The following is a 21,696-nucleotide window of genomic DNA, read 5'->3' on the forward strand; positions in this document are numbered from 1 at the left end:
TGGGAGTCATTTGTGGTTAGCTTCTGTGTATGGATTCACTGCAGAGCAGAGGCGATCTTTCAGCTGTCATAATGTCCCATCTAGACCCCTTCAACAGTGAATCAATTACTTGGGTTTGGGCAAATCCAGTATACTGATGATAGACTACCCAATCAACCATGGTTTGCTAGTTTTACCTTGTTAGACTGTAGCCTTAGATTTTCCTGAGTGAGAGAGCCTGGGTTTTAGGGTGAATTAATTTAAAAAGCGTTCTGTGGTATTTTGGAATTAGGGAGGGAGGGAACGATGCTTTGATGACGTGAACAGTTTGCCCAGATTGCCTCAATTGCTTAATATCCGATAAATGATGTTACTGGCCACATGGTTCCGGGTCTTGAGTACTCGGGAAGAATTCTTATCATCAGTATGATTATGAAAACAACCAATTTCCATACGTGAAAGCCAGCGTCTGCTTCTTAACAGGGCCACAATGCCTGCTGCATCCCATCACACGTATAACTAGCGAGGAGAATGACAGTTTTGCACGATTGTAGCCTTTACAAAATAACAGTTGCGCAGCAAAGCAGCCGTACTTGAGGCTCTTGAAAGAAGCGTACGTGGTCCTTTTGCAGGTAATAAAATGGAAAATCCAATTTGCAATTGCAGAAGCAGCCTCTGAGTGACAAATGATCTTCAGGGCAGCGGCGGGCAGAGGGTCACCACTAATCACGGCGCAGGCTGGCTCCCCGCGTGGCCCGGGCCTCCCCACTGGAGGGGGAGCGGAGGGAATCTGTGTCGGGGAGTCAGCCAGCGTGTCCGCAGATGCTCCACTTTCTAGCTTATTAGATCCTCTTTGTCACGGTGCTTAATCCTGCCGTCTGATCCTTGTTAGAACAGCACCAGAGCGCCCGTTCAGGCTTCTAATCAAGGAGGTGGGCGAGGGCTCCTAACTAGAGCCAGCGAAGCGTGCGGCAAGTTAGGGCTCCTGCAGCCTGACTGACGGGCTGAGATGCTTCCTGCATGTTATTACTGGAAAGGGAACCCGCCTCGGACAGCTGACGGAGGGGCTCGGCTGAGGCCAGAGTAACCTGTTGCTGAGCTCATCGGGGGGCAGGTGTCAGCTTTTCCCACGGGATAATGGCCGAGCTCCACGCGTCATCTTAGCCCTCTTCTGAAATTGCCAGCCTTCAGAGCGAAGTGAGAGAGCCAGAGACACAGAGCCGGCTGGGAGGGCCACAGCTGCACAGAAGCAGGTACCGTGTCCTCCACCAGTGACATGAACTCAGAGAACAAAAATCAGCACATCCTGTCGCCCCGAGCCTGCTTGTAGCTAGGAAGAGTCGGCGCTGGGTTGGGCTTGTGCGGTTTCCAGCTCTGCCATCTGTAATAGTTGCCTGCTTTAAGGTGTGCTGTGGGCATTAAGCATGGGTTTCATGGTGCTTTGTTTAAAAAAAAAAAAAAAAAAAGCACAGCATCTACTACAAAGCTACTGTTTGGTTCCCGCCCCCGCCATCGTTCTTTTCTGTTAGGCTTCCCAGTTCTGGTATTCTGTGAAGCACCTGTGAATCTGAAGTCTGTCTGATACTAACTCTGACTTAGGGTTGTTTGATAATAAAATAAATAAATGGGGGAGGGGAGGGTAACCCCTCTCTCCACCCTCCCCTCCCTCAGCTGGGATGTACAGATGAGGTGGAAGTGATAGAAATGAAATTGCTCGTGAAGAGCCTCTGGTCCTTTGTGCGTACCCCAACTTCCAGACATCAGCTGAAGACCCCTTTGCCCCGAAGGGGACGCGCCCAGCTCCCATCCTGCGTTTCCTGCGCGCTCCGGTTCGCGGCCGTCACTAGCACTCCCCTCTGCCTCTGCTGTCTCCATGGACAGTGCTTAAATAGAGACGTTGCTAGGCACTGACAGGTCTCCGGGGGCTTAGAGGCTTCAGACGAGACGGCCCAGGGAACATAGCTGACCTTTCTTGACACTGTTCCCCCAGGTCTGTCCTGCACGTGTGGCAAGCGGGGAGCATCGAAGTTTAGCATATTATCCTCGGAGGATTACCGCTAACAAGACCGCCGGCTTAGTCAGAGGCTGTTACTAAGTGAGCGAGAGGCCGTGTACATTCCAAAGTGGGTTTGTAGGCTGTTGGTAGGAGCATGCCGGCTCTTCCTTTCTGCACCTGTATGTAAATCTCAAGGATAATCCGTTAAAACCTGCTCATAATGTCTGTACTTTTGGAGTAGTGGGCAAAGCTTGGACCTGGGTGGGAGGAAGCTGGTGATGCCGCCTAGGAAAGAAGAGAGGGTCGTCTTCTTCTCAGTGTCCCCAGGCAAAAACCTGGAATAGCTGAGGCCTCGTCTTTGAGGTCCTTCCTAAGACCCTTTCCCTGGTCCACGTTGCTCTCATATTGACCCAGAGTCCTGAAAATGCAGCGTGCTGAGAAATACTCTGTGCTCCAAACATAGCCACCTCCCCTCCCCTTCCCACCCTTCTTCCCCAGAGTTAAAAGAAACAAAACCATATTCCTGTGATACCCATGTGAACCAGAGGTTAAAAGGAAAACAATCCAGTTGAGTAAATTCGTGGTAATATGTGAATGACAGGGAGCCCTGGAAGCTTGTTCAACAGATACAACTCTACCCACTGGAAATTTAGACCGGATTTTTCATTAGAATAACCAATCTGGGGGGGGGGGATGAGGAGGAAAGATATTTAGATCAGAACCGCCTTTATCAGGGAGATCCCCTTTGCTTAGGAATTGGTTCACTTCCTTATGTAATATATGCTTTCCAGGGCTTTTTTTTGGAAAATGTATCTTTTTTCCAAAGGTCTCATGTATTATTTCTTTTCGTAGTTGATTCCATGCTGATGTCAGTGGGCAGGGCCCGGAGGCTGGAAGATGATACTGTGTAAGCGTAGGTTGTCTACGAGGTGAATGTTTTAAGAGAGATGCTTTTACCCCTAGTGCCTCCGCCTCCAACTTTTTAGTGAATTGCTTACCCCGTGGTTACTGTCACCTGGTAGCTCAGGCATTCCCTCAATGACCATTGCTTCCTAAGAACAGGGGGCACCATCACACACTCTGTGTTTAAAACAGGACAGTTCAGAAATACAGACTTGTTTTAAATAGAAGACTTTTTCCAGAAATTTCTATTACGTTCATTTTTAGGAAATGTGGAAATTGGAGAAGAAGTAATGAGACAATGATACGGACAAGAGGACATAGAGTATAGAGGAAATGAGAATTACAGTGAAATTTAACCAGGCTATCAGTTTGATTCTCGGGAAGCTGAAAACCCCTTCCTTTCTCTAAGTAAAGATAAAAACAAAATATATAAATGGCAGTCCATTGCCAACAAGGTTACACCCTGGTAGGATACTCAGCTAAACCGAATATGTGCGACGTTTGGATTTCCATTTATCCCAAGCAGTTTTCTGACTCATGGTTGAGAGAATAAAGCTCATTAATTTCTCAAGTGATTTAATATCTGACTAATGATGTTTAACCATTAAGATGAGGAAATTGACAATATTGATAATCTTGGAGAGAAATGTATCTGCTTATTTTTGTACTTAACCACCAGCAGATTCTAAGTAGCTTTGGAAAGATCATGATGAATTACTTGCTCTTAATATTTAGTAATATCTGCTGTCTTTAGAAGCATTTTATGAAATGGTAATCACTTTTATATTGGTCTTTTCTTTCTCCATTATTCTGAATAGTTGCAAGTTCATAGAGGCACACCTCAGAGATATTGTAGTTTGGATTTCAGACCACCGCAATAAAGCAAATATCACAATAAAGGCGTTCACACCAGTTTGTTGGTTTCCCAGTACATATAAAAATTATGTTTCCACTATACTGTAGTCTGTTAAATGTGCAGTAGCATTATGTCTAAAATAACAATGTACATACTTTAATTAAAAAATAATTTATTGCTTAAAAATGCTAACCATCATCTGAGCCTTCAGTGACTTGTAGTAGTAACATCAAAGATCACTGACCACAGATCACTATAACATATATAATAATAATGAAAAGGATATTGCAAGAATTACCAAAATGTGACACAGAGACACAAAGTAAGCAAATGATGTTGGAAAAATGGTACCGGCAGACTTGTTGGACATCGGGTTGCCACAAACCTTCACTTTATAAAAAAATGCAATATCTGTGAACCACAATAAAGTGAAGCGTGATAAAACAAGGTCTGCCCGTATAACAAAAAGAAGACAGATTCAAGGTATCGATTCTTTTGTTTTAAGAAGAAATACTACATCATCCTAGTAAACATTATCTTTTCATTTCCAAAGCTCAGATTAGCTAGGAAATTGATGTGCTTTGTGCAATGCTTGCATCCTAGAATATGTTTTCCTTATCCTGAAGTTCTCATTTATGACAATATTGGCCGTAGAGCCTGAGAACAGGACAGATATGGCACTTTGGCTGTGTCCTGGGAAGAATAATTGCTTGGTGTCTTTGCTCAAAAAACCTTGGACTGTAGACCAGGGGTCTGCAAATGGACTTCTTCCATAGGACTTTTAGGGAAAGGATTTCAGTGAGTCTGCCAAGTAAACCACATACAGCTCTGCTGTGTAACGTCTGTCCCTGTGTCATTCATAGGCAAGCAGGTTCTAGGAAGCTCTTTCTCACGCTGCCTTTTCCATTTTTAAATATACCAAACAGAAAAACATATAGAGAGAGTTGACTGATCCATCCATCAACAGGTGGTACCCAGATGCTGGCTGCCTTCATTTACTCATCCTTGGTTGATCTAGGTTGACATGTAACCTGATAGCTTCACCAAACATTGTAGGAAAAATAAGAGATTTGGAGTCAGAAGGCTTAGATTCAAATCCCCACTCTGACATTTTCTGATCTTGGACATATTACTTAATTTCCCCCCAAGTTTCCATTTCTTTGTCTATAAAGCGATGTCAATTACTGACCTTAGGGATTGTTGGAGAATCAAAGGAGGAAATGCTTTTTACAGGTAATTTGTCAACTGGTAAGGGCTGTATGCGTGTGCGTTTTTACCCTCACCATGTTGATGAGACTCATTTACTGCTGATTCCGAGGTGTGCTTATGGTACCCGAATGAGGCAATAATAATTCTACTTGGGCAGTATTCGTATCTTTCTTCGCTCGTGTCCTGCTTTGATGAAAAGTGGTGTTGATTGGTTCAGGTTTATTTTATTTTGTTTTATTTTTTGAATTTAATTTTGTTTATTTTTTTATACAGCAGGTTCTTATTAGTTATCCATTTTATACACATTAGTGTATACATGTCAATCCCAATCTCCCAATTCATCACACCACCACCACCGCCCCCCCACCCCCGCCACTTTCCCGCCTTGGTGTCCGTACATTTGTTCTCTACATCTTTGCCTGTTTCTGCCCTGCAAACCGGTTCATCTGTACCATTTTTCTAGGTTCCACATGGGTCAGGTTTAAATCAGATTGGACAAGTGGTGATGCACGCTGTCAAGATGGAATTTGGGGAGGTTCTGCCTTTTAATGGTTCTCTCGATCTTGGAGGGCCATTGTTGTCTCTGTAGCAAACACTTGGAAAAGTGAAGCAAATGCTTCATTTGCAAGAATTCCAAGTTTACTTCCTTCTTAACCTCTTTCCTCTACTCCCTCTCTCCACCTTCCCTCCCTCCTGTCCTTCCTTCCTTCTTAATTTCTTGGGCCAGTGTACAATCACTGACATGGCATGTATATCAGTGATGACTCGGGGTAAAACTTTTTAAAAGAAATCAAATGACTCAAAAAATGCTTACGGTTGTGCTATGGTTACTGGGCAGGAATTACTTCTTAGATTTGATTTCTGTTGGTTGGATGACCTTCACCTTTTTTTTTTTTTCTTCCCCCTCCTTCTTTTTAGGAAACTTGGATTTAACTGGTCAGAAGCAGATATTCAAAGCAGAGAACAATCCCTGGGTTACCCCCATTGCTGACCAATTCCAGCTTGGTGTGTCCCATGTGTTTGAATACATCCGCTCTGAGACGTACAAATAGTAAGTAGACTATGATTTTCTGAAATAGACTGGTTTTACAGTATTCATAATTATGCCATTTTAAAAACCTATCGTGTGATCTTGTCATTGGTGGCACCGAGCTCAGAGCATTTTAAACTTTTTTTATTAATAACCACATGTAATTGTCTGTTATTTATAGATTATTTTTAATTGATATTTTCAAAGGGAATTTATACCAATTTTGTTTAGAAATCTTTTAAGGTATTAAATTGGCTGACTATGCATGGCACTAAGGAGATTCACCAAATACGTGAAGATCAGAACATACTTTTTTCTCCTTTGAATGTAAAGAATAACAGATGTTATGAACAAAATTGTTAAGTGGTTTCTTTATAAAATCAGTAGGGAATACGAAGAAAGCATCATCCTATTCTTCAGAAGCTTTTACTCTAGTGAGATAATAATCTCTCTAAGAGAAGAGATAAGGCAGAAGACAAGGAGGAGGAATCAGCTAGCTTAAGTCATAGCATCAAAATCTCTCAAGTCCTCCCCTCTGGTCAAGGGCACCTGTGGGGACCCAGCCTTAAAACCAAATTACTCCCACCTCTTTCTTCCTCAGTTTGTCCAGGTTGGAAGGAATTCTACCACCCCCACCTACTCTGTTGTTACTATTAATCTTCTGTCATTATTTCCCCCTCATCCACTCCCCAAGCCCAAATTGAAGTGAGCATTTCTCTCGATGCTTCAGTGACCCCTAACACCGAAATCCCGTCACCACTAGTTTTAAGCAAATGCAAATGACTTGAAACAGTTCGTAGTCAGGTTTAATCTGTTCCTGTGTCTGGAACCAACTTTTGAGAATTTAATATCCCAACTCTTAGAGAAGACCTAGGAGATCATTAAAAGTTCCATTCAGTTTGGAGTCTCCCATTTTTTGGTATCAGAAATACGCTCCCCCCGCAAACTCAGCACAGCTCTCTCGGAATCTGTGTTGGGACAGTGGGTCAGACTTAACTGACGGGGCAGAGTCCTTGCCTGTGAATGGCCAGCTGTGGCTCTGGTGGCACATGTCCCCGTATGCCATGCTCCTGGTTACACATCTGGGACCCCTTATGGTATATTTCCATCTGACAGAATCACAGAGAAGATGAGCTGTGGAAGAAGAATGGTGTTCAGGGGAAATAGACTAAAATTGCCAAAATGATGGCATATCCTCCTATGCGAATGCAGCGTAAAGCATGGTTTAGATTTCTTCGAAGATGATACCTTAACATTTTTTTTTGATACCTTAATATTTATCATATGTCGTAAGACTTACTTAAGAGTAAAATGAGAGATGTATAGGCTATGTGTTGTTTCATGAACCACACAGATACGTGCAATTATTATAGATACATAGTTTTTTTTAAAAGAATGAACATAGCTCTGCCTTGAAAATTTGTTTAATTATGAAAATGTGTGAAAATACAGTTGCAAATGAACAGTTTATTCATCTGGTTTCTCTTAAATTGTTAATCGTTGCTAGCATTGGCTTTAGATAAGGCTCTAATTTTTCGTTAGTAAATGGGGGGTTATGTAGAGCTTGGTTTGTAGGGTATGCTTTTAGAAAACCATTGTATACGATACCTACAGAAAAATAAATAAGCTCCTATTATTCTAGAATTGGGGGAAATGCTCTGTTGTTTTTTCTGGTTAACAGTTTTTTAATTTACCATACACTAATTTAGAATTTACAGAGAATTAGAATACATTGCGTATGAAAGTGCTTCTCATTTTAATTTCATTTGAAAAGATTACATTGTGAACGTATGGATTTTGTATTACCTTTGAGTCATTAGGCTATTAATCACCGTTATATGCTGTTACAAACTGTTGCCATTTATTTGAACATCGTTAGGATTCTGGATGAGTGAGTGGTATGTTGCATTGATTGAGTTTATTGGTAAGTTATTTGAAAGGGAATCTGGGACACATTTTAATCTGTGACATATTTGATGTATATATTCTTGTCTGTTTTATTAGCATCTTATATTTAAGGATCAGAGTAAGCAGTTTGCCTATTAGCTTATTTTTTATGTGTTTGTTTTCCTCGTGGAGAATTATCTTTTGTCCAGTTAAATCAACATTAGAAAGCTTAAACAAGCATGGGAGAGCCATTGTCCCCTTTCTAGGGGGACCAATCAGTACTCTGTTCGCTGCTTTTAGAAGAGTCTGTGTGAGCCTCTGCTGGGAGAATGCACTTGACATTAAACTCCTGGGGGCAGGGACCTCCCTTAAAGTGAATTCCCTTAGAGTTTTCCCCTTCTCTCCTCCTTGGGAAAGAAGAATGTTAACCACTTCCTGTATCCCAGCTTTCTGCCCTCCTGTTCTCCCAATGAAGTAGTTCCCTTCATTCCTGGATCAAACATACCAGCCAGAAACAGGGACTGTGGACTAAGTGAGGCACTGCCTCAAGCTCTTAGTCTTTTTAAAAAGATGCTTGTACAAAAATGGCATCACTATGTTTCACTGATGTTTTAAATTTAAGGTCCTCTTTTACATGAATAGGTGTATGTTAGTATATCCTCATGTACCTAGAACCCAACTTAATTCTTTCATTTTTTTAAGCATCCACTTCATAATTAGAGGACTTTTAGTATCCTTCTCAACTCTCTGAAAAAAAAAAACTCTAATTAGCAGATATTTGGCTACTTTTGCAAAGCTGTACACGTCAGGACTTGCAAGGAGGCAATTAATTCGTTACACCTGTATTTTTTTAAACAAGGCAAATGTCTCAATCAGTACCTTAGTCTTAGATCCTTTATTCTGAAACCTGTGGTTTCTAATCTTCACTTCCTTGTCTCTTTTTATATCAGTCACGTACATCCCTTCCAATGAAAAAAATCCTTTTTTTAATATTGATCTTTAGCCTGTCATAAAAGCATATTTTATTTTATTTATTTATTTTTTAGAAATTTATTTATTTATTTGTTTATTTTTGGCTGTGTTGGGTCTTCGTTGCTGTGCGTGGGCTTCTCATTGCAGTGGCTTCTCTTGTTGTGGAGCATGGGCTCCAGGCGTGTGGGCTTCAGTAGTTGTGGCACACAGGCTCAGTAGTTGTGGCTCGCAGGCTCTAGAGCGCAGGCTCAGTAGCTGTGGCACACGGGTTTAGTTGCTCCACAGCATGTGGAATCTTCCCGGACCAGGGCTCGAACCTGTGTCCCCTGCATTGGCAGGCGGACTCTTAAGCACTGCGCCACCAGGGAAGCCCATAAAAGCATATTTTAAATTTTTATTCTGGCACTTAAAATACCAGTGAATCTCCTTCCTCTTTTTTCCTTTTTACCAATCAACCCATTACCTAAATGAGAGCATTGAGAACTCACCAGCGCATTTTATATCCCTTCATGTCCATGGTTGAAGTTCAAGGTGACCTTCCTGTTCTAAGCACATCCTGAGAGGCCTTCCAAGTCTCGAGCAGCGACAGGCAGGGAAGATGGATGATCCGATTTCCAGACTCTAACGGACTCCAGGAGGAGACGTGGATGTTTGAAACAAAACAGGGAAGTCGGTGTTTAGGAAGAATTAAAATACTTGGCAGTGATTTAAGCTGATGAAGATGAAGCAGGAGGGGATGTGGGCAGGTGTGGCTGGGAGGATGCCAAGGTGTGATTCTTCAGGAGATTGTTCTTTTGAGTACATTTGGGGCATTCATCACGCCCTCATCATTCCTCAGATGGAGGTTGCTCTTTGTTCATTTATCGTACTTTCAGCAAGGGGAACATATTGGCTGGTGTCATTGCTTTGCCCGCTCATTGTCACTTATTCCCTCTGTTAAAATAACTTGCTCCGTCTGGATGTTGAGGAGCAAACCCTACAGGTGCGTTAGTGTTTTCGGGCTGTTGTTGAGTAACTTCTTCCAGGCAGAATTATGATGGGATAGTCACCGCTTGTTAAGTTTCCAGAAGGCAGATTTTTTTTTTTTTTTTTGTCCCCGGGAGAAGTCAGATTGGAGTCAGGATCCTTGACAAGATTCTTTGTGAAAGGGAGTAACTCGCACTTTTCACATTTCCATCAAGGAAGGTGGATAGAAACCGCAAGCCATTTTAAAAACTGACACGCTAACTCTTAACAAAAGAAGAGGTTTGACAAATGTTAAGCTGAAAATGTGTCGGTTGAAAGCGACATTTGGAAAACAGGCTTCCTCATGAAGGCTGCAATTTGTAAGGCATGGCAGTCCTAAAGCCTCATCTCCAGCCTGGCATAACTCAAAAGGTGCTCCCCCATCATTTTTCCTGTCTTGTGACTTTCTTTGCACACCAGAGAAAGGTGCCACGCTCACTTGCTTTTCTGTTTCGTTGTTTAGTCTTAAATGAAGATGTTTGTACTTTTATTAATATTACTTAACAGAAACATTTTAACTAAGCAGTGTTTGGTGAGTGGTGAGCACTGATGGGGAAAATGCTAGCAATTTCTCCTGCCTGGAAGTCTAACAAAATAAATCATCCTGTTTAGCTAGCTTGTAAGGAGGAATAAGTGCTTTGATTCTGCTGCATATGGTTTCTCAGGCTGTTTTACTTGTAGAATTAAAACGAAGTGATGTTTTCTTGTTTTCTGCAGTATGGGCAAACCTAGTAGAGGCTGGAATGGGCATACATGGGCTTTATTAAACAACTACTATATCCCCTAGTGGCTGCTGACTCAGAAGATCCTTAAATAACAGATATATCTGATCTACCAAAAGGCTAAAGAATTTCCAACTTAATAGGTGATCCCATTTATGTAAGACAGCCCTTTGCAGAAGGAAATCCTGTCTAACAAAACTCTTTAAAACCTTATTATCTTTCTGGTGAAGCATAAATGAATGCACGGAATGAGCATGGTTTTATAATATCACAGAAGGCTGCAGGAGCAGGTTAATCTGCCAGGACCTTGCTAGCAGTTAGTGAATTTTTTACATAGTGACAATAGGTGTGCAAGACGACAAAGACTTTTCTCTTTCATTACTGTATCTGAAAATAGCTCCAGGTAAGCCAGAGAAACACAGTATTTCTTTATAGTAGACATGAAAAAGAAGAACCAGTTTTTCCTAAAGCTTTCAACATAAAGATTGTTTTTATTTTTAAAAGTTGACTGTGTACTGTGCTCCTGGTAATCTATATTTCCTTTATAGATGCTACATATGTATATTGCGGTTCTTTCTTTAAGTTAATGAATGTATTCTCACATTTCCTCCATAATACAAAATATGATTCAAACTTTTGACATCTCTGCACCTATTTGCATACAAATGTGCTGCATTTAACAAACCTTGCTAAGAAATATCAAAGAGAAAAGGGAAACCCATAAAATATGTTGTGTTTCAGGTAGTATTGTGTTATACCCCTCATTTCATGTTCACTTTAAATGATAAAACTTACATAGCATTCCTTTTTCTCCAGATAGTATGTTACCAGCATAAGGAGTTGACGAATGTTAATTCCACTGAATAGATGTAAGTCAGGAATGGACATTATATCAACATTGATTTTTGACTTGGTCCCTCACCTGTTTTCTTTGTGTGGCCATGAGCCATTAATTGCCCTGGTAAATTAATCCTTCCCCTCTTAAGGGAGCAAGAGGAAAACAGACTATTTGAGGAAGAGTGCATAACAGTTCTCTCTTCCAAATTTCTTGATAGATTGCTTAATGTAATTTACAATTAAAAGTTTTTCTTTTCCGCTTTTTACTTGTTTAGCACTGTTATTCAGCTAGACTTCAGAGGTCATTAGTATTTTTCCTTTTTCTTAGTGCATGTTCATCATTTCTTCAATACATAAAGTTTTTACATGCCTTTTGAAGCTTTGCTTTCCTATAGTTTGTTAGCTCATTCAGAACAGTTCAGTTTTTTAGGTGGGCGGTGCTTCCCATTTGACATTTCCAGTGTACCTGGAGTCTGGGAGAGTGGCAGTAGGGAGCTTCCACCCCCTAAACCTATAAAGGTCAAAGGTAAACTCTGCCGGGGATTGAAAACCAGCTTCAGGAGGCTAAGCTGGGATTCCTGAAGGCCTCCAGGAAACCCCATCTTACACGTATTCTGGAATGTCTTTCGCTCTGACGTGCCTTAGATGCAGGTGCAGACTTGGGAGAGGCTCCCTCACATGGGCACATTCATTCCCTGGTCCTCCAGTGTAGTCACGCCTCAACCACGCTGCACTGGGTGAGCTCTGTGAGATCAGGTTTGACCAGCGAGCTGGAGCTCTGTCAGTCTTTCTGCATTTTATTCCATGACTAGGGCAGGTATCATTAAAGAGTTGCAAATAGGGCTTCCCTGGTGGCGCAGTGGTTAAGAATCCACCTGCCAATGCAGGGGACACAGGTTCGAGCCCTGGTCCGGGAAGATCCCACATGCCGCGGAGCAACTAAGCCCGTGCGCCACAACTGCTGAGCCTGCGCTCTAGAGCCCGCGAGCCACAACTACTGAGCCCGCGTGCCTAGAGCCCGTGCTCCACAACAAGAGAAGTCACCACAGTGAGAAGCCCGCGCACCGCAACGAAGAGTAGCCCCTGCTCGCCGCAACTAGAGAAAGCCCGTGTGCAGTGACGAAGACCCAAGACAGCCAAAAATAAATAAAAGAATAAATAAATAAAGTTATTTAAAAAAATAGTAGGCCTTGTACTAAAAAAAAAAAAAAAAAAAGAGTTGCGAATAAATTTAGGTGGGCAAATGGGAAAAAACACAGCTGCTCCATCAAAGGGAAAAGAGTGTTGTTTACGCTAAGCCTCGCCCTGCAAGAGGTTTTTACATGTGATTTTAAGGAGCAAGACAGTCACGTCTCTCTTCCCCCCACTGTTGATCTCCTCTTTCCTTGTATGTTGACTCTGAAGCGTGCATTCAGCCTGTGTTGTACATCATGTAATGCATGATGCATTACAGTATCAATTTAAGGTAGATAGAATATAGATAATTGGTCCCTCTTGACAGAAGGAAAATAGACGTAGTCTAGACTCCATCTACACTCCAGAAAAGAAATGTGTCAGGTTACTGCCTCTTCCGAAAGAGCTATTTTGAGTTCCATTTTTAGATGATACTCACTTGAAATAATCGTATCGAACTGTTGAATATTGACCTACTCAAAGACATGGTCCGCCCTACATATCGATAACCTTTGTTAACTCCCAGCAGTCTTCAAGTTCAATGCTGGATGCTTTCTGTCCAGCTAAGATGAGTTATTGCCTGCCTTAGCTGTTTTTATTTGCGAGAGAAATTAATAAGCGGCACTTTATAATCAAACGAAACTGTCTGATTTCTATTCTCTACACGGTAATATCTTATTTTATTACATGCTGGCTTTTTATTGAGCTCTGGTCTCTTATTCTGGTCAGGCATTGTTGGAGGTTTTGTTTTTTGTTTTTTTGTAATTTTTGGCAATTAGAGGTTCTCCTATAATGTCAGATATTTTGGTTTAGAATGCATAATCTTATGAAAGGCGTTTTAGTCAACTTTGTTAGATAGAAAGGGTAAATGTGAGTTTTGTGTCCACTGGCCTTTATTGATGCCCAATTTATTCGTCAACTGTTAAGGAAATAACTCTCCAGATTTTGTTCTGTCGTGTTTGTATATCATCTCATATGTATTTTTTAAGACGCATGTTGTAAAAAGTTTGGGGTCAAGAAAATACTGTTTTCCACTATCATAGTTAATTTTTAAATAGTCTCATTTGGAACCCATACAGTTTTATCACCTTCACCACGTACATACTTCTTTTTCTCCATCCAGTTAGTGTTTGTTTAGAAAATAAATAAATTGTTATTGAGATTTTGGTTATTTTACTTAGCAAGGTTACTAAAATAAGCGCCCTGCTTTTTTTTTTTCTCTTGCTGATACCTAATTTTGTCTAATTTTGGTTTTTTAAGCCACCCCGCAGAAATGTATTATCTGACAGTTCTAGAACTCCAAGATCAAGGTGTGAGAGAGGCTGGCTTTTTCTGAGGGCTGTCGGGGAAGCATCTGTTCCAGGCCTTTCTCGGTGGATTACAAATGGCCGTGTTCTCCCCGTGTCTTTACAAAATCATCCCTGGAAGTGTCTGTTTCTGTGTCCAAATTTCCCCTTTTTATAAGGACACCAGTCATATTGGATTAGGGCCCACCCTGATGACCTCACTTTAATTTGATTACCCCATTAAGACCCTAGTATCTTCAGATACGGTCACATTCTGAGTTACCAGGGGTTAGAACTTCAACATGATTCTTTTGGGGGAAAATTCAGCCCCTAACACTATTGTCACCCCAGTGCATTCAGATCACCGTGTCTTTCCTCTCTTCTCCCATAGCCCCCCGCAACCTGGGGGGCATATTCTGTTTATTCGTAAATGTGTTAAAATTACTCTAGAAGGTTCAGTCCACTGGTTTAGTCCCCAGTCCCTCCACCATGTCTTCCTTATGCGTTTAGCTTTCAGACTTAAAGTTTCCCTAAAAAAGTGCACATTCACCATTGTTCCATTTTAGGGACACAAAGGTTAGTCTCTTTTTTTGGCAGATGGGTCAGTGTTTTTAATTTCTAATCATCCCTTAAGAACGGACTATGTTAAAACAGAAGCTGGTTAGAATTTGAAGATCCCCTGGGAGTGAAAGGCACCTTACAAAATCTCCTGCTTTGTCGTAGTCAGCTAGAGAATTGAAGAAGGGAGAGTTCCATAGAGCACCCACCGTTGGACCCCGTCGTGTTTCTTTCACAAGAGTCCTATGGCCGGAAGATGCAGCATGGGGGACCTTTGTGCCGCCTGGCGGCTTCTTGTCCTGGGACCCCCACTGGGAGGTGTGGAATCTTCCCTCTCCGACTTTGTGGTCCTACATCGTAGTTGTGCATGTTTTGCCCTGTAAGGTGTGGAGTCAGGAATTTCCTCTTCCATCTTGGGGTTCCAGTCACCACATCTGGAGCCCTTAGGACTTTTATTCCGTTTTCCAAGCTTGTCTCAGGAGATCTCTGGAGTCTTACTGGGTGAGATGGAGAGTGCCAGGAAAGGGGTGCTGACTTCTCTTCTCGTGTAACTAAAGCTGGTTTGCTTCCCCAGCGTGCAGACAGACATCAGAGATGGAGAGTGGTTTCCCACGACGCACCATGGCGTAGAGACTCGGTCATGGGCTCTGCCGGGAGCCATGAGGAACGGGGAAAACAAAGTCTGTCCTTAGAGCACCAGCCTTAGAGGTGGTTCCCAGCCCCAGTTCTCTCAATGGCAAAGGACCTCATCATACTTACTCTCAGCTTCCCCATCTTAAAAGCAAGAGGTTCAAACTAGGTCATCTCTAAGAGTCGTCTCAGCACCGACTTCTAATCCTGAATCCTCTGTTTTACTGGGAAACGTGTTTTTTTTTTTTCCCCATGGAAAAACCCTCTTGTTTATTTGATTAAACAAAAATAAAATAAGCTGCATAGGAACAATTTTAAAGTCCAAAGAGACACCAAATTTGTTTTAAGGCTGCAGTAGCTGATACAGCATCTCCTTGCTACCTTCTCCAGCCTTCTCTGTGGACCAGAGCGATACATTCAGAAGCCTGTTAGCTAACACAGGAGTTTTTGAACACATTTCCACTGGTTCTTCACCTGCTCATTGCCTGTCATGTCTGAGGCCTGCAATATCATTTAAGATTTAAAAGTAAAAATCCAGAGGGCAGGAGAAAAAAAAAACCCCACCCCAAACATAAAGGTTTAGGGGAAAAACCTTTGTTTCTCTGGGAAACATGTTTTATTGTCTATACCAATTCATTATTTTTTTCAAATTTAGTATAATTCTTGAATTTGCCCCCCACGTGGATTTCCCTTATTGATTTTTTTTTGTAAAGGCCACGGAAGATGATGATGGCCCTGAATATAAATTGTTACAGGAAAATAGATACAAGATAAAATTACCAGATCAACCTTTTCATTCTATATTTTATAGAATAGCTAATATATATTTGGCAGTAACTTATTCGTACACATGAATTCCTGACACTTTCGATTCTTTGGACGTATTAATCAGCGTAGTCAGCGCCAGAGCAATTTTATGAGACTTACCAGTCATCAAAAATTTATTATCAGATAAATCACAGAAACAACGAGCATCTTAATAGGGTAGAGAAAGTGGCATGTAAAGGATCGTTTAAGACTGTGCTTTTCGTTGGTTGTGTGTTATATTTACAGCCAGTATCTGCGAGCTTACTCATAATTTCATGCAAAGACCCAGCAGGGTGATAGTTATCTTCTTAGGTAAAACCTCTTTTCTTTGTTTTTCTCCAGTAGAATACTGTGTTTGGTCTAACTGTAAGACTGAGAACACTCAAGGTACAGAAGGTAGGAAAATCATGTTCCAAGGCTGAGCTTATAGCATTTCTTTTAAAAACGGTATCTACGTTTTCTTCAGAATTTCATTACAGCTGTCATCCAGAGTTAAGACTTATCAAGCCTCAGTCCTTTCCTTTGGGACAAAATGGCTAAACTTGAACTCTGAAATGGCATGCGGAAATAGCACTAGACAATTGCCTTGCTGGGGATGGGTTCCACGTGCACCCTCCTGGCAAATGTGCGGCACAGGCTGTGTCCCCTGTGTTCCTGGCCGTGTCTTTGAAGATACAGTGATTCTGATGCTGTAATAAAAGACTTGGGTCTTCGTCGTGTAAGATGAGCTGCTTGGAGGGGAGTTTTTCTGTCCCTCTAGCCCTGTCCTGAGCGTCCCAGAGTCTCATTATGCTCTGGGACAGGAGGATCGTGGCAGTGACCCAGATCAGAGCTGAGCTGACACTGGGGAGCCCTGGTAGAGAGCCACTGAGAATGAACCCAGAACGACAAGGCTGGGTTGCTTCCCATTAAAGATACAGCCTGCTTCCTACCTCAGCTCTCCATAAGTGCTGCTTTCTCTGCCTGGAGTGTTCTGTCCTCGTATTTACCTACTGAACGCCCAATTATTCTTCAAGTATCATGTTCAGTATTGCTTCGTCAGAGACCTTTTTGCCAAGTGTTTCCCTGCTGCCCATTTACTCGCGGTCCCTTTTACTGTCTTCCTTCTGAGTCTTTTACCTTAGCAGCAATTTTAGTAGTAGTAGTAGTAATAACAATAACAACAACAATAATAATAATAAGCAATGACTATTGAGCACGTGACAGACATTATGCTAAGCTCATTATATGTGCTATGCAGCATTTTATAACTCAATATTTATTTCTGTGAATATCACGTATATTTGGGGGGAGGGGGTAAAAGTGCATGTTTTCTCTCCCTTAAGAGACTGATCTTTTGGGAAGCAATACTGAAGACTCCCTCATTCCTGAGCTATGCACGTGGCACCCTCAGTGTCCTGTATGAATGACCCGTCATCTCATGCAGAGGAGCCTCTGACAGGTTGCCCTGGTTTCTGAAAGAAAAAGCCATTCTGGCGTCCAGAAGAAACCGTGCTGTTGTTCTCAGTTTCTGCCGGTACGGGGTAAACAAGACTGGAGACATTAAAATGCATCCTCAGCATGTAATATTAAGGCAAGATTCTGTCTTCATAGTAGTCTTCCTTTGTTTGTGTTGATCTCTTTTTTTTTAATATAAATTTATTTATTTAGTTATTTATTTTTGGCTGCATTGGGTCTTCGTTGCTGCGCGCGGGCTTTCTCTAGTTGCGGCGAGCGGGGGCTACTCTTTGTTGCGGTGTGAGGGCTTCTCACTGCGGTGGCTTCTCTTGTTGCGGAGCATGGGCTCTAGGCGCGTGGGCTTCAGTAGTTGTGGCACGCAGGCTCAGTAGTTGTGGCACGCGGGCTCAGTAGTTGTGGCCTGCGGGCTCTAGAGCGCAGGCTCAGTAGTTGTGGCGCACGGGCCTAATTGCTCCGCGGCATGTGGGATCTTTTGCCCACACGTCTCTCATGTTGGAAATGAAACAGTTCCTTAACTTCACAGATAAAGGAATTATGTTTGAAAAGGAGGCCTTCCTCTGTGTGAATCCGTGGGTCTGTGCCTTCTCTTTGTCCATCGAGGGAGTGTTTTCACGGGGCGTGTGGAGTACGTCATTGTGTTTGTGAATGTCTGGAATGTAGCTGAGGAAGACAGAGTAAACCAGTACATGTGGTTATCCTGGGGGGGGGGGGAGCAAGGAGGGAGGGCACATTCTTTTCATTTTTCACCCTTTGGTACCTATCAAATGTTCCATTTTGTACATGTATTCACTGTTGAGTAGATTATTAAAAAAAATCTAACCTATAGAAAAAAAAAAGGGACTTCCTGGCACTCCAGTGATTAAGACTCTGCGCTTCCACTGCAGGGGGCGCGGGTTCCATGCCTGGTCGGGGAGCTAGGATCCCGCAGGCCACACACAACAACAATGAAGTTAACCTAGAGAGCCCGTGAAGTTCAGAAGGAAGAAGCCACAAAGCACGTAGCTGTGTAATTGGTTTTGTCTACTGTATGTCCCCTTTCCACTTGTTTATCTAGATTAAGTGGAATCATCCCTTCTTCTTAGTCTCTCCCTAACCAGGTACCCTCAAAACCTTCAGGGTGACATCACCTCTCAAAATGTGTCCTGAGTCTTGGAAAGGGACTCTCTAAATGTGAGCCCGAGAGAAGTGTTCTCACTCAACACATCCACCCTTCCTCTTCTTGGCTGAAGCACTGTGAAATCTTCCCTTGTTTATCACACCTCTCAGATGACATCAGCCTCTCCTGTACCCTTGGAAGGATCGGGTAACAATCCAGTCTTCCTGCAGAACCCAACAGGACATGGGAAAAGGGGGTCATTCGCAAAGACGTAGCAAAAGAGAAAGAGGAAAATAAACAAACAAGACGTACTTCTTCATTGAATTTCTTTATGTAGGAGTGTTTTCCCACCTAAGGTTTTAAGTGATTGAAAGGTAAGCTTTTCTATATATTTAAGATCTTGAGGGCTTGAAATATGGAAGAATGGATCTTGGAAGAACTGATTATGTTAGAGGAAGAGACTGGGCCTCAGGTTTCCATAATATATGAAACACGGGTTTTTTGTTTTAATTCTTCTCTCTTGTTTAACGCTTTTGGCTGTAAGCAAAGATGACGTGTGTTTCAGACTGTTTACGTGAGATCAGGAGCATTTTTAATCTGTTCTCATTCATTCTCAATGGAAACTGCGTGAGTGGTGATCTTTTAATAGAATGTCTTGCAACTAGCAAGTTTATTTTGATACTAAATTCCAGATAATTCCTAAGGAATGTAAATCTTGTCACTAAAAGTTTTTGTTTTAGAAATACTTAACACCTCTCAGATTTTGCTGTTCTGGGATACGCTGCTTTGGGAAGATCCCTGCTGCTCTCCTTACTTGCTGCAAGTAATAAATCCTTCCTTCTCCTGATCTTTGGTGTGGTTCTGTCTTTTGACACCCACCAAGAGGCAAACTCCCCACCCAAAAAAAAAAAAGAAAAGAAATACTTAAAATCTCGAAACTATATAATTTTAATTTTTCTGAGGCCAGCCTCTGCTTCATCTTCACAAGTGTAATCAACAAGACAGGGCAGCAGGAAAGGTACTGGCCATCAAGCCGATTGAGTAAAAATATTCTTTTCAAATTTCATAGTGGAACATGGTTAGAAAAGAAATGATGGCCTGTGGGGAAGATGCTCCTTCAAGAATGCATTATACAAGATGAGTTTTGGCTTTACTGTGGTTGAAATACTAAGAATCTTATGCAGCTTTTTCTAGAAAAATTCAGATGCATGATAGAGTCAGATACTTTCAGTATCCCTCATTTTTCTTATATGTACGCACTAACATCCAGGTGGATCAGTGAGTAGTGACAGAAGTCGTCTCAGTTACACTATGGAGAGGGAATTGACATTCATTTACTTCCTGCCGTGTTCCAGGACCTGGTGGGTTCCTTGCGGGCTTCATCTACCGTGATCTCATGATCCCATGAGATGTAGGTGTTCGCCCTGCTTTCAGATGAGAGAATGAAGAGCCTCAGGTTAGGTAAAATGACCAATAGCTCACCTGAGTCATAGAGCTAGAAATGAAACTCCATTGACCTGTACACACGACTATATTTACAATAGATAACCAACAAGGACCTACTGTATAGCACAGGGAACTCTGCTCAATATTCTGTAATAACCTAAATGTAAAAAAAGAATTTGAAAAAGAATAGATACATGTATACGTATAACTGAATCACTTTGGTGTACACCCGAAACTAGCACAACATTGTTAATCAACAATGCTCCAATATAAAATAAAAATTAAAGAAAAATAAGAAGAACACTGTCTCAGATTCACCTTGTTGCTTTTGGGTAGCATCAAGGAAGAAGGTGGGGAAATGCTGAGTTTATGCTGAAATTCTCAAAGGGAAGTCAGTGCATGAGGCTTAAGGGTATGTTCACAATCATTCAACTTTTCTGGTTCTTGAATCAAATCAGCCTCCTGTAAAACCATATCCCCATCCCGTTATCCCCTTCAGAGGTCCTGAAGTGGTGTCTCTTTTTGCCAGCTATTCAGTCCCTGAAAGCCAATCTTCCTGAATCAAGTCTGATTCTGAGTTCGTCCCCTTATGTGGGTGGTTCCAGAATGCCAAATACGAACCTACGTTCCTGCCAGCTACTCTTCTGGTTCAGTGGGTGTGTATTCATCCACTGAAGGCTGTACGTTTATGTTGTTTTGCAGTTGGACTTCAGTTAGTGTGTCTTCAAGGCTGTGACCTTTCTCAACCATACTTGATACTATTTATCTCTTTGGGCATCTTATGGACTCTGGGCCTTTCTCAGTTCATCTTGTACCAGTGACTGAGATCGGATTGGTGGTACAATCCCTCCCAAGCTTTCTGCGTCCTCTCTTTGTGTCTTTGTTTCTTGCTAGGGTTAGGTCCAGTCCCAGGTTTTGATTTCTTTGCCCCAACAAAGAATTGAGTCTTCTCCACAGAGTCCTGGTTCCTTTAAGTGGAAAATAGCATTGGAGTCCAAAATCTGAGGCCCAGCAATGCATGTTTTCCAAATAAGCACCAAGAGTAGGGTAGGGTGGCATGAGGTCTGACAGCCACTATAGCGACAAAGCAGAACAATTACCTGGATTCAAAGAGCCAGGTAATTGTTTCCCATTTACCTGTTTCATTGTTTGTTTTGCCAAGCTGTACATACAAAATCATTCGTGTGTTTACGTGGTTAGTGATCCCACATTTGCGTGTCCTGGACTCAAGTGTTTGGAATTAACTGCTAAGTGTGTAAGTTCAGGAAATCTTGTCAGTGTCCCTAGAGCACCTGAAAAGAAAAAAAAAAATCACAACCTCTTTCCAGGTTTTGTACTAAAGAAACCAAGTGTGTGGGCCACTCAGTAATATACAGATGTAGATCATCTGATATGTAGATAGAATCTCATTCAGTTAAGAGGCAATAACAGTGAAGTAGGGAAAACACATCAATACAGGCCCAACTCGGAGATATTGCAGGTTCAGTTCCAGACCACTGCAATAAAGCAAATATCCCAGTAAAGTGACTCACGAATTTTTGGTTTCCTAGTGTACATAGAAGTTATGTTTACACTATTACTGTAGTCTTTTAAGTGTGCAATAGCATTGTTGCTGTTGCTAAAGAATTAATGTACATACCTTAATTAAAAAATACTTTACTGCTCAAAAATGCTATCACCTGAGCTTTCAGAGAGTTGTAGTAGTAACACCAGAGATCGCTGATCACAGATCCCCATAACAAATATGATAATGATGAAAAAGCTTGAAATAGTGTGAGAATTAGCAAAGTGTGACCCAGAGACATGAAGCGAGCAAATGCTATTGGGAAAATGGTACCAATAGACT

At 41.9% G+C, this 21,696-nt stretch overlaps 1 protein-coding gene across 3 annotated transcripts in view; it reads left to right on the forward strand.

Moving 5' to 3' along the window:
- Positions 1–21,696, forward strand: part of RSU1 (Ras suppressor protein 1) — a 203,821-nt gene that overhangs the window by 108,067 nt on the left and 74,058 nt on the right. For all 3 annotated transcript variants that reach the window (XM_057543611.1, XM_007196418.2, XM_007196417.3), the window contains exon 8: positions 5,862–5,994. In XM_057543611.1, the coding sequence (XP_057399594.1) occupies positions 5,862–5,994 (133 nt within the window). The remainder of the gene's footprint in view (positions 1–5,861; positions 5,995–21,696) is intronic.

This window comes from Balaenoptera acutorostrata, chromosome 3 (assembly GCF_949987535.1).
Source record: "Balaenoptera acutorostrata chromosome 3, mBalAcu1.1, whole genome shotgun sequence".
Lineage (NCBI taxonomy): Eukaryota > Metazoa > Chordata > Mammalia > Artiodactyla > Balaenopteridae > Balaenoptera > Balaenoptera acutorostrata.